The sequence below is a fragment of the Homalodisca vitripennis genome, chromosome 6 (assembly GCF_021130785.1).
Source record: "Homalodisca vitripennis isolate AUS2020 chromosome 6, UT_GWSS_2.1, whole genome shotgun sequence".
NCBI lineage: Eukaryota > Metazoa > Arthropoda > Insecta > Hemiptera > Cicadellidae > Homalodisca > Homalodisca vitripennis.
Window position 1 is genome coordinate 152134335 of NC_060212.1, and position 14624 is coordinate 152148958.

At 31.1% G+C, this 14624-nt stretch overlaps 1 protein-coding gene across 1 annotated transcript in view; it reads left to right on the forward strand.

Annotated features, from left to right (window-relative positions):
* Nucleotides 1-14266, forward strand: part of LOC124365023 (golgin subfamily A member 5-like) — a 43975-nt gene extending 29709 nt beyond the window's left edge. The window contains exons 7-9 of the mRNA XM_046820909.1: nucleotides 6723-6879; nucleotides 8744-8848; nucleotides 13859-14266. Coding sequence (XP_046676865.1) covers nucleotides 6723-6879; nucleotides 8744-8848; nucleotides 13859-13987 — 391 coding nt within the window. The 3' untranslated portion in view covers nucleotides 13988-14266. The remainder of the gene's footprint in view (nucleotides 1-6722; nucleotides 6880-8743; nucleotides 8849-13858) is intronic.
* Nucleotides 14267-14624: the final 358 nt, after the last annotated feature.

A 14624-nucleotide genomic window follows, 5' to 3' on the forward strand; every position in this document is an offset into this window, starting at 1 on the left:
GCTTATTTGAAATGTTTAGGTCAATCAACAATGTTTTTCTCCTAATGAATTTAGTAAATATTCTGTAATTGTTACTAAAGAAATCTAGCAAACTCTGACCAGACAAAATGTTACTAACTGTACTCTAGATTTTTTTAGCTCGTAAGAACATTTCTGAGAACATAACTTGTTTTAGTATTAATGGTGTTTCTGAAGCTGATGTACTAAGTGTGGTTAAACAGTTGACCAATAAGTAAAGCAAAGATCATTTTTCAAATAGGCTAGAAGCCTCCCATGCTGAAGAAGTATTTATAATGTAGAAGAAGGCTATCCACGTTATTGCCGGAGCAGGGAGGCTTGTCCATTGTATGGATATCTTTATAATTCATTCTCACGTTGCCATATCTTTATATAATGCAGTGTTCGCTATACCTTAGAGATAATGAAAACAGAACTGTGCTCAGAAATAAAATCCACTCACAAAATTTTCCTCAACATAGACTAAGGAAAAGTGAAAAAATCCTCTGTATATTCCATCTAGGTTAATGAATAAGTTTCCAATTAAAATTAAAACATTAAATAACTGTTATTTTAAATCAAAACTACAATTTATTGCTAAGTAATGCTTTTTATTCAGTAAATGAGTTTTTATTGAGTCAATGGACTGAAAATTGCCTTTTTAACTGGTAATAAATAAATTTTAACATGAATGGTACTGACCTGCCTATGTATTTGCTTAAATATTTTGTGGCCATTAAACTATTGCATTCATTTATTAATATTATAATGTTATTGAAGCAAATAATTTCTAAAATAGAAAGTAAGTCAATTTAATCAAAAGTAGATTGATAATATTTTTGGGGGTTGGATAATTACTATAATAAATTACTATAGTAAATTAAACATTGCAATAAACTTGAAAAATTCAATTCAAAATGCTTTGGTTAAGCTTCTAATTCAGAACTATTGAGTTAAATTTAATATTATCAAACATCATTATGAAAGATTATATAGTCATTAAATATATTCTTAAATTTTTATCCTTATGTTATCTCCTAAAGCAATGTTCAACGAAAATGTTATCATATTCCTTGTAATGAGTATTAGAGTATGACGTGTGTAACAAGGAAAATAAACTCCAATGCTTGTTACATAACTCCTTAATTATGTTTACCTGAATTAGTAATTTAAACTAGTTAATGACTTGTGTTAACTAGAATGTTTATCTGCTATAATCAATAGGGAATTAGTTATGAATTATTCGAACAGTTACTTGATAGTAATTCTACTTGTCACAATCACCAGTAATATTATATTTCATATTCAGATCTAAAAACTGTAAAATTATGAAATTAAATTATTATCTGTCTTGTGATTGAAATGTATACAAACATATTTGTTACATCACCATTGTTAACAATTATCATTTGTTAACATTAAGCAAATTATTCTACAAGTTATCGTACAAACCATAGTAAACAAAAACATATTCACTTATTTCTTATTATTGTACATTGTCAACAGTGTTGGTTAATCATTGGGTCACACTCTTTAAAATATAAGTAAAGTTTTGGAGGTTTTCAGTTAGAAAAAAAATATTGAAAATTGATTGGTTTTGTTGACAGAGTTGTTGAGTTTTTAAAATAGTACATCAGATCAAATTAAATGCAGATATGATGTAGGATACCTTATAGTTCAGATAATTGTCTTAACATATTTGTTGGTCTACGAATGCTGTGTGCATTAAATAATAATGTAGACTTTTTATTGTGTTTTGAGTTAATATTGCTGATAGTATTAGATGAAACCTGACAGTTCAGTGCTGTACATCTCTGGTCCATCCCCTTCTTGTACCATAGATGCAACATAACTCTTTATACAGGGTGTTTGAAAAGTATGGGTACGGCTTAATATTTAAAAAAACCATAGGAGATAACATCTATAAACTTTGCACAGTGTCATATGGCTATGTAAACTATTTTTTTCTTGCTATTACCATGACATGCCAACCATGGGGGGACAGCCCACAGAGGAAAACATGGAAATCTTAAATTGAAGCATGGGTCGAGTGATACCTCATTTAAAAAACATCGGTATTTATTTAATTAAATACCGATGTTTTTTAGTTTTATTTATTGTGTTATAAATTTATGACATAATTTGCTAATTAAAAAAAGTCAGTGAAAACACATTGGTTAGTAGAGTGAAACGCCGCCAACCGCATCAGAATATGACGATCCAGTCAGAAATGGCAGCGCATAATGTACTTCACAATGTGTACCTAAAACAACCCGCCATTTCTGATTGGATAAACCTTTTGAGATGCGGTTTGCGGCATTCAACTCTACTAAGTGAGCTCTTTCATGGCTCACTCGACCCATGCTTCAATTTAAAATTTCCATGTTTTCCTCTGTGGGCCGTCCCCCCATGGTTGGCATGTCATGGTAATAGCAAGATAAATAGTTTACATAGCCATATGACACTGTGCAAAGTTTATAGATGTTATCTCCTATGGTTTTTTAAATATTAAGCCGTACCCATACTTTTCAAACACCCTGTATAATGTTATCCATCAACATGTTCATAGGAAGGGCCCATGAGATCCGTCCTCCCTTCTAATTGTCTGAGAAAAATAAAATTATCTGACAAGCTTACACTTTTGTAAATATCTTCAGCATTATCTCAAATTGAACATCAAGCATTTTCATTTAAAAACCTCAAATAACAACACAATGAAACATGGGTAAAAATCCCCGAGAAATTTGGAACCTGTTCAGATGTTGGTGGAAATCAGTAAGAAAGCCCACGTGGTGAACCATGATATTACGTAAAAGCAATATCTGAGTAGCTGTTATTTAAATTTATACGCATAATTATTAGATCATAATCCCCCCCCCTTATATTGATTGTAAAAATGTCAATACAAATGTAACTGAAATCTTTAGAAAGAAAAAAAATCACATTACTTTTATCTTGTGCTATGTATTGCCTGTTTGATTATTATATCTTGCATGTGTTTAAGTTCAGAAATTTTTATTACAGTTGCAAACAATTTGAAATGTATTTTCATGAAGGATTGCTACTCATAGGATGAGGTTCAGTAAAATTCTGGTTAGTTCATAATCTGCTAAGTTAATGCTGAGTCCCAGAAAGGTTAACTTCCAGTTGAACCTGCATTGGGTACAGCAAAAACCAATGTGCCACTTACATCTGTCTATACCTTGTCTATCTGTACTGTACGCAGATGACACCACACTGATTAGTGCAGATGGGAATATTGCCAATGTAATGTTGCAATTAAATACATCCCTAGAACGAGCTAAAGCTTGGTATTCTCCAAATAGGCTTTTAACAAATGAAAACAAAACTGAAAATATAATATTCACACTTAAAAACCATTGGATTAATGATAGTTTATTCAAACCTGTAAAACTACTTGGCTTCTATCTAGATAGTAAACTGTGCTGGAAAGTACATATTGATAATCTCTGTAAAAAATTATCTAGGGTAATTTTTCCTGCTAAGAAAATTGAAGTACTGTGTAAACTTAGAAACACTTATAATGAACGTACAATGGCTTATTTCATAGCCACTTGTGTTACGGCATTCGACTGTGGGGTAATTCCAGTACAAGCAAAAAACGTTTTGTCTGGCAAAAAAAAAAGCAATTAGAATAATAGCTGGATTGTCATACCAAGAGTCTTGCAGACATTTTTCTAGACTTAAAATTATGACCTTGGCATGTACTTATATGTTCTATAACCTAATATAATGTAAAAAAATGAAGATAGATTTGAAACACAATGTACACTCCATGAGTATGATACCAGATCAAAAGATAATCTAAGAACTCCTAATATAAGGCTAGATAAATATTATAAAAGCCATGAATACCAGCAATTAAAACTATTTAATAACTTCCTCTTTTTTGTTAGAGCTTTAACCTTTTAAACAATTTAAATCAAAACATGTCAGAGTGGCTTAAAAGCTGAAGGAATTTTACAGTGTTGAGGAGTATAATGAAACGTGATATGTTGTAAATAACAAATATATATATATATAATATATATATATAAATAAAAGGATACTCCATAATTTATTATATTTATTTAAAATTTTAGATTTTAACTCATGTCTCTGTGTGTTTTTATGTTTTATTTATTTGAGTAAATTTAAAGTATTTATTATAATACATATGGGACTGGAAACTAGTATATATTTATATTATATCACTAGAATTAAGCTGAAAAAATAATGTTATTTTGACGAAGCCTATTGTAAATCTTTGGAATACTTGATGGCCAAATAAAAAACTTATGATTTCTGGGAAACCCCGTAGAGGTACAATCATCGGAGTGGACAAGATATAGGAGTAAAATAGTTGATCAGTCCAGTTTTCCACAATCTCAAATTCTGCTTCTTTTTAGATTCATTACAAGATAGACAGTTTTTGCCAAGCAAGTGGTTCTCAGTTCTGTAGGTTTGCTTAGCTACTGCATTTGTTACATGTCAAGAAGTATTAATATGTGATTTTTAATTTTATTTATTTTCGTGCAAAACAAAATTTTTATACGTCCACAATTATATTGCAGTAGTTTATGCTTTGTAACTCAATAAAGTGGGAAATACAATTTAAAATGAATAAATAAAATATTAAAAATAAAATGAAGTTCACTTTACCATATTACCAAATCCCAGCTTTCATTGTTACTCGTGTACTGTGGAATAAATCCAGCTTCATGTTACTCGTGTACTGTGGAATAAATCCAGCTTCATGTTACTCGTGTACTGTGGAATAAATCCCAGCTTCAATGTTACTCGAATGTACTGTGGAATAAATCCAGCTTCATGTTACTCCGTGTACTGTGGAATAAATCCAGCTTCATGTTACTCGTGTACTGTGAAATAAATCCAGCTTCATGTTACTCGTGTACTGTGGAATAAATCCAGCTTCATGTTACTCGTGTACTGTGGAATAAATCCAGCTTCATGTTACTCGTGTACTGTGGAATAAATCCAGCTTCATGTTACTCCACGTGTACTGTGGAATAAATCCAGCTTCATGTTTACTCGTGTACGGTGGAATAATCCAGCTTCATGTTACTCGTGTACTGGGGAATAAATCCAGCTTCATGTTACTCGTGTACTGTGGAATAAATCCAGCTTCATGTTTACTCCGTGTACTGTGGGGGAATAATCCAGCTGAAGATTATCAAAATGAATAATAATCAATCAACCAATGCTCTTTAATACCGAATCACAGTACATGTAGAGGTAAATATCAATATAAGTACTAAAAATTAAAGTATCATGTAAAAATAGAATAAAAATATTAAAATAATTGTTAATGACATACAAGGGTTGGTTTTTTTTTTAACCTCCGATCTCATGTCTTGACGGGCGAGACGTGTGGCAGATCTTTGGTGTGCGTAATAGTTAATTGTGTATATTCCCCGCTACAGACATTTATCACTGCCCAGATCAAGTAACTAGTTTGTACTGAGCAGAAGTTGCATAAATTTGGCCACCTCTATTGATTCTCCCGCAAAAATGTGAATTGAGGAGTTTAATTATTAATTCATTTTTTTTTTGCAAGCAGAAGGTAATAGTGCAGCAGAAATCCATTCAGGAATGTGGCCTTGTCTATGGAGAAAACATTATATGATGGTGTTGTACATGAGTGAAGTAGAAAGCCAAAGAATGTTGACTGACACAAAAATCACCAAAGCTTCAAACTTTGACATTTCCTCAAATTGATCCTTGAATTTGACATTCGGCCAATCCTTTAAACTTTTTGATGTGATTATACATGAATAGTCACAGGGAATATGTGTGATCGACTACAGCCTAAACAGGGGATCTATCTCGTGTCTGGATGACATGGCGTAAGATTGGAAGTTAAAAAACCGCACCTTAAATCAAATCAAAGTGGAATCTTGTATTATTGTCTCCTTCCCTAAAGAATTAAAGTTAATAATATAGTTTTGGCAATCAGCTAAGTGTATCCTTGAACATAACTTTTATTTTACAGACTAGAATAAGATATACAAACTGATGTCAGGATCTACATTTTATAACGTAATATATGATTTATTTATTTATTTACGGTAACACCATTAGTACATGGAAAAAACAATAAGATATTCTTATATCCAACAATAAGGTAATGAAAATGATCCACATTATAAATTATTAACAATGCCAAAATAAATTGCTACAACATAACAATAACATATAAAATAGACTGATTCTAATGCTAGAATTTACTTCTAATAATACAATTTACTAATCCTAGAGTGTTACTAGCGAATTCTGTTGACTAGTTCCTGATCTTTGTGATATATGTAGGTAAGTATATATTGTTTTGGATTTCTGTATGTATGGATGTAGCTGTTGGTTTATTCCAAGAGTGACAAGAAACGTCATTAACTAAATGTTACTCCTGTACCGAAAAAATATTTTTGATGATATTTATCCCTGCTGATATTATCCCCTTGGTTACTCACCCTTGTGTAAAAAATTGTTACTCGTATCTATCTACGCTGAAAACAAATTTGGTATACTCGAAGTTAAATTACGTTGAAGGATACATTTCTTAAGTTAGCATTCACTATCGTCTAATCATTGGCCCGAATTTGGGCAACACCCCCCGAGCAAGCTGAAGGTGAGTTATTCACTTTGGTTAGGAAATGTTCTAAATTGTTTTTGAAAGTGTGAACTGCTACAAGTGAACTATGTCACAGGGAGCTTGAGATGAAGCTGCAGGAGGCGAAGGTGATGAAGCACAGGAACGTGACAGACTGCAGTGCTCAGACAGATGTCAAGATCACCATTGACATCGCCTGTGAGACCTCCATAGAGATGGTAGATGTTTCTATCCAGACTGACTCCAGGACTCAGGTAAATCCTGGTACAATGTTAGCCTGAGAATAATGATTTTGTTCTGTAATCCGGCTACTTAAGGGCTAGGGTTTGGTCTAAGAACTAAGTATAAGATCTAATAGTTTGTCTTCTTGTATTGTTTGATATCGAGCGAATCGTTTTGCTTGAACTTGGGGTTGTTCATTTTGGCAAATGACTTTCGTAGCATTAAACAGCATAGTATTTGAACTTTATCAGTGTTATCCAAAAAAGTAAAGGTTAGCATCCATGTTATGCCTCCTGTGGATTCCATACCACCACGATGCTTGCTGAATATTCATTCTTTTTCTCATATGCAAACTAAAATTCGTCCCCTTTATAGACAATTATTTTATTTTATTGTATTCTCTATTAATTAGAAACCAATATAACAAAACAGTTTGTAGAATCTTAATATTATTTCCATTACTCTAAAATATTAAGATAATATTGTCATTAGATAAATTGTATTTTTTACATAGATGATTTAAAGTCTTCAATATATTAGTCTTTCTTTTATGTATATTTAAACATTGTATGTAAGAATAAGATTGACTAGAGTTTAAATTGATTAAGTTGTGCTCTTATCAACGTTAATGTATTTTTATTTTAACGTTGATTTTAGTTAAATATAGTGAGAAACTTTAAATATACCGCAGTGATCTGCACATCAAGTCCTTTTCAGAGAAAACCGGACTGTTATCAGACCTTTCCTTGTTTATTGTTTAGTTTTATCTAACCACGCAACTTGTTAATGTGGTTAGATTATATTCCTTAATAATCTTGTTTGTAAAGTTTATATTTTTTTGGAATAAATCTCATTATCTCAATAGCAGCCTTCCTTTCTCTCTAAGCTGAGATAGGTTTACCAGTTTACAGACATTGATGTTTTAAAAGAAAAGTTAGTAGTAAATACCATTTAGGTTTAGATAAACATAATTTTAAGCAGAAAAATATTGTTAGGAGAAAATCTTTTTAAATCTAAATATCTTAAAGAATTTGTAACTCTATAGTCATTTGTTGAAAGTATGTGAAAGTAATAACAACAGATATTCATAAACTTATCTTTTTTAGTCTTATTAACAGAATACTGTACAGTCAATTATTTGTATTTGATCAACCAGGTAACTTAGTTTTGTGTTATTTTAATCCTTGGAACAGTAACAAACCATCCGCAGTGACAACGTCACTGTTGTGTTTTTCTATTTATCCTAAAGCAGTTTAAATGTATATGTTTCAATGTACTTTTTTTTGTTAGTGAACTATCTTGGCATCCCCCCGCGATTGTTAGAAGCAAATTTGTGTAATACTAATCATATCTGTTAAGTGTCACAAGCTTATGTTGTGATTAATGTGAAGCAGTACTGGATGGAGCCAGCTAGCTTCCTCTAAACACTAAAATTAACAATCCACCTTCGCCGCTCGTCGTTCAGCTGTTTCACTGTTACCCACAACATGTTTCTTGATTAGTGTCATGTCTTCACGAATAATACCTTTATATTTTAGGATAATACTTACAAAATGATCTAAGAAAGCATTTAGGAAGTTGTCTATTGGTTACTACCAAAATTGAGGGTTTTAAAAAGTTTGGTTTACGTAAAAAACAGCAGTTAAATGATATTTTTCTCACAAATTTTTTACATTTTTGAATATAATAGTTAACTTCTGCTAACATATTAGGTTACTTAAAATTCATATTTACTGTATATGCAAAACAGATAATAATATTTATTAAGTGGAGTTGTCAGTGCATGCTGGGATGAAATAAATGGAGTTCTAAATGTTAACCAATAGAAAATTACATACAATGTAATCCAAATGAAGAATATCTGTACTTTTAAATAATCGATCCATCCAATTTCAGGACAGCAATCAAGACATAACTGTGGTGAAACAAAACGAGAGTTTTCAACTTAATCAAAACAATCAAACTCCATCGTTTTCCTCTGTACGGACCAGTAATGATTTGGTGAGTGAATTTTGTTTCTATAGCACGTTTTTTAATACAGATAATTTTTATATAAAAATAAAACATAAATATTGAAGAGTACAGTTAAATTTATATTAGTTAGGTACACTGGATGTTTCTGATTTTATAATTATTTTTCCTTTATTAAAATGTATCTTGTTTTCGTCCATTCTATGTATATAAGAAATGTACTAATCATCATCACCATAATTAGGGGGTTAGAGGCTTGCTGCTGGGAGGTCTGTGGGGGTGACGGGTGGTGCTGTTTGTTGCGGTCATGTGGTCAATTGGTGTGTTAGATTGATTGGATGTTTCTTTGATTCTTACTCTTCAATTTGAATTTTTCTTGTATTTATCATAATACGTATACAGTTTTTCTTTTGTATTTTAAGTATTTAATTAATTTCAATATATATATATAATTTTAAGTTTATTTAATTTTGTATAGGTTAGGCATTTTTGTTATTTTTAATTTAAAGAATAAACTAATAATTTACCACAATTGTATCAAACTATTGTAAATTTACTGTATACAATATGAGGTTGAGTGTTAGGGAGGGCTTGATATAACCCCTCAACACTATCATTATTATTATAATTTATTAATAATTCTATTCTATTCATCGTTATGCAGGAGCTATTTGCTACATATTCTTGCTGCCATAGATACAAAACCTTCTTTCTTTTATTTGTATTTCTTAAATCTTTCCATTAATGACAACATACACCTTTCCTCACTCAAGCTGTATCAATTGGTTTACCTTTTTGTTACTTAAGCATCCTTCTTGACGCTCTACTGTCCTTTATTCCTCTGACATATCAAACTTTTTTATCTTATAGAGATCCTACATTCAACCTAATTAGCTTTGTTCCCTCAACTTCTATTCTTCTCAATAGACAACCTTTATCTTGCTTTTACTTTACTCTTTTCGTTAACGTTCATTACCTGTTTATAAACATGTATAGTAAATTTCAATATGGCTTCATTATTTTTGTTTGATCATTCTCTCATTAATACCCTAAATTCTTACAAGATTAGATTCTGTCTTGGTTTTTAGTTTTTTCTTGTATTATTTACCTTTATCATCAAGAATCTTTATTGTCGTCCCACACAATTACATTGTAGTGACAAAGTCCTTTGTTTAAAATGGTTATACAAACATGTACACAGTAACAATGACCATAGAAAACAATACATATAAGACATTTATGTTGAGAAGTACAAACCAAAATAAATTTAATATCTAAAAGGCAAAATTGTCTATACTGCATTATAGCATAAACTGATCATCCTTTTTCTTGCTATTTCATTATAGCACTCTTGAAGTTTTACAGTAGCATCTTTTGCAGTCATAGGCATTTTTTTTACAGTTTAATACCAATATAAGAGTGTGTATACATAGTTTTAGTTAGTGTAGCGTATTTTAAGTCATTGAGGTCTCAATGTCTAGTGCGATAACCATAATTAGAATCTCTAAGTTTAAACAATTTAAATTTTCTTAATGTACATCAAGCTTTGTTAAATAAAAATACCGTACAAGAAACATCATTATATTATACTTTACAAAAATTTGTTTACATTTACATTAAAACAGTATGTGCAAGGCTCTCTTTTGGCATAGGAAAACTTCTTTAGCTTCATTTGAATTTTCACAATTCCATGCAAAAGATGTGAGTGAAATAATGAACAATACACTTTCATTATCAAGCTAGAGCTAGTGCAAATTTAAAGTTTTTTTAACAGAAATATAATTGTAGTACAAGTATAAGTCGAGTACAAAGGGCATCTTTATGGTGTCTCAATGTAATCTTTGAGTCTAGGTTAATTCCAAGTAGCTTTACTGATTTAGTTACAGAGCTGGTGCTTCAGTTAAAATTAATTGTTTCTGTCCTATCTTCATTGACACATTGGTCTCAGGTGGCAAACTAGAGATTGGACCTTTCCCTCTCATATAGCTGCTAATCATAGAGGAATTAATTTCAGAAAGTAAGTTGGGGCATATCAACATAGTGTCATCAGCGTAGAGTACACATTTATCAGGCATGAAATTTGGGAATTCATTATTGAAGACAGTGAATTAGATCATCATGAGACAGATACAAAATGTCAAATGAATAAGTGTAAAGCATATAGCTGTAAAATACAACTAGTGTAAACATGATCAAAGAATTAAAGAAAAATTTGTAAAGTATTGTATTGAATGTAAAGTAACATTCAGTTCTACTAATTACAACGGCTCCATAACACACTGGGTTATGGTATATTACGAATTGCTTCATCTTGTGACTAATTAATTACCCAGCTGGATAATTTTTATAAAGTCAAAGCAGGTCAGTTAATTTCAAACATTTTTTTTAAATATTTGTGATCCAAAAAATGACTGATAACCAATGTTTTGAGATTTATAACTGTTCTCCCCTTCAAGCAGAATAAACGTTTTGCTGCTTTTAAAACAATAGATTAACTAACCTTGGAAGAAGTGCCTTGCAATATATATGAAACACCATCTAAAGAAGATGCATTTTCAAACCTAAAAGCACGTGTTTAAGAAAATTTGTTAATTCTTTCCTCCTCACAGTGTAAATGTTATTCTTTGTATTCTGAACAAAATCCAATTTTTTTTTTTAACTAGTTCTTTTTCAAAGTTTTCCAAACTATAAATGAACAACAACATATATGGTATTCAATAAATCATATATTTAAATATTATTGTTAAGTATAAATAACTCATGAATTATTTTAGGCAAATGGGAAAAAGCAGCTATGCACCACTGTCAAATTCACAGTTTCTGTCAGTGCAAACATTAACATGTTATACAAACAAGGATTATTACCATTGCAAACCAATTACAAGCTATCATGTATTGTGCACAATGTGGGGTTTACTGCACTGTAATGAGTTAAGCTTATCTTATTGTAGTTAATTTTTCTTTTTCTTTCAAATGTTAACAATAATGTCTTACAAAATATTTGAGCGTACCCATTGACCGATGAAAATAATAGTACATTCTTAACAATGATCTAAATATTATGTTAAAAACACATAGCTACATTTTATTATAAACATTGTCTGCAAATCACTTACAAGCTGTTGTTCTCTATATAGTATTACTAAAACTTTGTTTTAAAACTAAGGGCAGCTTCAAGCTGAGAGATTCAAGGTCTCGATAGCTAGACAACAATGCGTATCTACACCCAATCTATTTATCATAAACAAAACTCAAACACACTGCTTTAAATTTGAACTGTTATCACTGAATATCAACAAGTGTCTATATTTCTTTTTGTTCTTTTGTTAATTCTAATGGCCAATTGAATGGAATGGATGCTGGGCAATGGTATGGAGTGTCATTCAACGACTTTTCTTGTTTGTATTGTAAACTGTATGATTTACAATGAGATGCAAGTATAAACAAATTAATTTGTGTTTTTAAAGCCTAGGTTGTCCTATCTATATTGTAACTTAAGATTAGACTTGAGGAGTTTTAACGATTTTTAAATTATTTTGTATGAAAATTCTTTTGTTGAATTTTACCAAATTCCTCTTTTTTATTTTATTACTACTTATCTTCATTGCTGGTACAAAATTGAATGAGGGAACTAACAAACAATTTTTATTCACTTATCTCCTGAGTATTCTGTACCATTAAATATTGTCCTCCTGTACTGCTCAATACTGTTTATGACGGTATTCAACATATGATGATTAGGAAACTTAGTAGTTATCTTTTTCCAACTCCACTTCCAGTATTGTGCATTATCATTCCTCCTGAGATCCAACTCAAGAGGCTCTGTCAGTGTATATATTGTAAAATAATGTGTGCATCGAATTTACCTATTTATTGAAAAAAATCCAACTTTAAAAAATGAGTAGAAATGCAAACAGCGAAAGAACAGCAGGTATTTTTGTATTTAAAGGGAACATCTCATCCAAACAGCATGAGCAAGATACAGGAGGAAGATCAAGGTGTGAAATCACACAATGCCTCGCCCAACAAATCCAGATGGTGGTATGGATATCATTACAACTGGGGTGGATCATATTAACTAGATTTCACTTCGGTTTGATAAAATGCTGAGAAATTCAAGTGAGAGCAGGTTTTCAATCATTATCCTCTGTGTGCTTTTGCAGAAGTGTTGTCAAGTTTTCATCCCTAAGTAGGCTAAAGGAGGTTGACTTGGCTGCAAGAAACGAAATAAGTTTTTATTAATTATTAACCATATAAACAGATAGAAGAGGTTTAAATATTAGGAACAGGTTTATTTAAATTCTACGTATTTCATCCTATCTCTCTGTTACATGAGATCAGCGGAAGTTTTGTCACTAGTGCTTTAAATAGACAAGGTAAGAGTACGCCACACCTTGTCTCACGTAACAGGCTTCACTGAGGTCACATGCAAAATTTCAAATGTTCATTTCATTCTTGAAATATCCTGTAAACAGAGACACTATCGTACAGAAAAGAAAATTTTACATTCCCCCAGAAGACAAAAGAGAAATCGTGCCAACCTTCTGAATGATATGCTTCAATGGCACTCAGCCAAACCCCATGAATGGATATGTACCTTCCCAAAATTCATTTTTGTCTGTGTAGAAATAAAGTTTCATGTTAAATTTAAAGGATACAAATATTTTTCTCGAGAAATCTTGTGGATATTAAAGCTGCAAAGGTTAAAATTTCATGTGATTGTACTCAGTATATTTACATATTTATGTATTCTGTGATTTTCTAATTGCCATTATGGTTACCCGTAAGACCAATGTGAAAATGTTCGCTAATGCTCAGCCAAATCCTATTTAATGAAATGCACCATCATTGACCTCAACGTTGCCTATATGGAAATGAAGGGTCATGCAAAATTTTAAGTCTATAGGTCAATATGTTCGCAAGATATCATGCCTACAGACAGAAATGACATTTTTCCAGATTCTCAAGTAATAGGCTGATCTAATGCTCAGCCAAAAAGGTTTTATGACTTGTCTTTGACTCCAGTTGCAATTGTTCCAGATTTCCAGCAATTACCTCAGTGCCCTCATGTCGAAGTACCAGCTGGAGAAGGAACCCTCCTCACCCACCCTTACACAAGACTTGAGTGACATGCCAACCCAGCCCAACCCGAGGCTAAACAATATGTAGTAACAGAACTAAAGTCAACTCTTTCAACATGAAATGTTTCCAAAATAAGTCTGTGATTACATTGTTAAGACTCATGATTATAGTTAAGGTTCAAGATATGTTTTGTATTATTTATAGTTACATGTGTAATTCTTTGTTTGATTCAATGGAACAAGAAACCAAATTCAATTCAGAATGTGATATATGTAAATAGAAGTAATAAATACAACCATAGATGTAAGATGTAACAATGTAACAATCTACAATCTAATAATAATAAAAATATGTATATAAATCGTAGTTATGAATTTTATCATTCTCAACCAATAGATGTAATGTACTCTACAATTAATCCATTAACCATTAAACATTTTAGCAGCAACATTTGAAAGTTATAACTGTGATATATAATAAAAAATATGATATGAATGACAAAACTTAACTTAGTAGTTATTGTCATAAAATATATAAGGGAAATACTACAATACGGTAGTAATAGGTAGATTTCATAGATATGTGGTTATTGTAATAAACAAAACATATACATGGATAGTAAAAGAAAAATACAATAATTTGTAAAAGTAACAATTTACCTGTTGACCAGCTGCATTGACAAAATTCAGTAACTTTGAAAAAATCCACAGGAGTTTTTATTTTT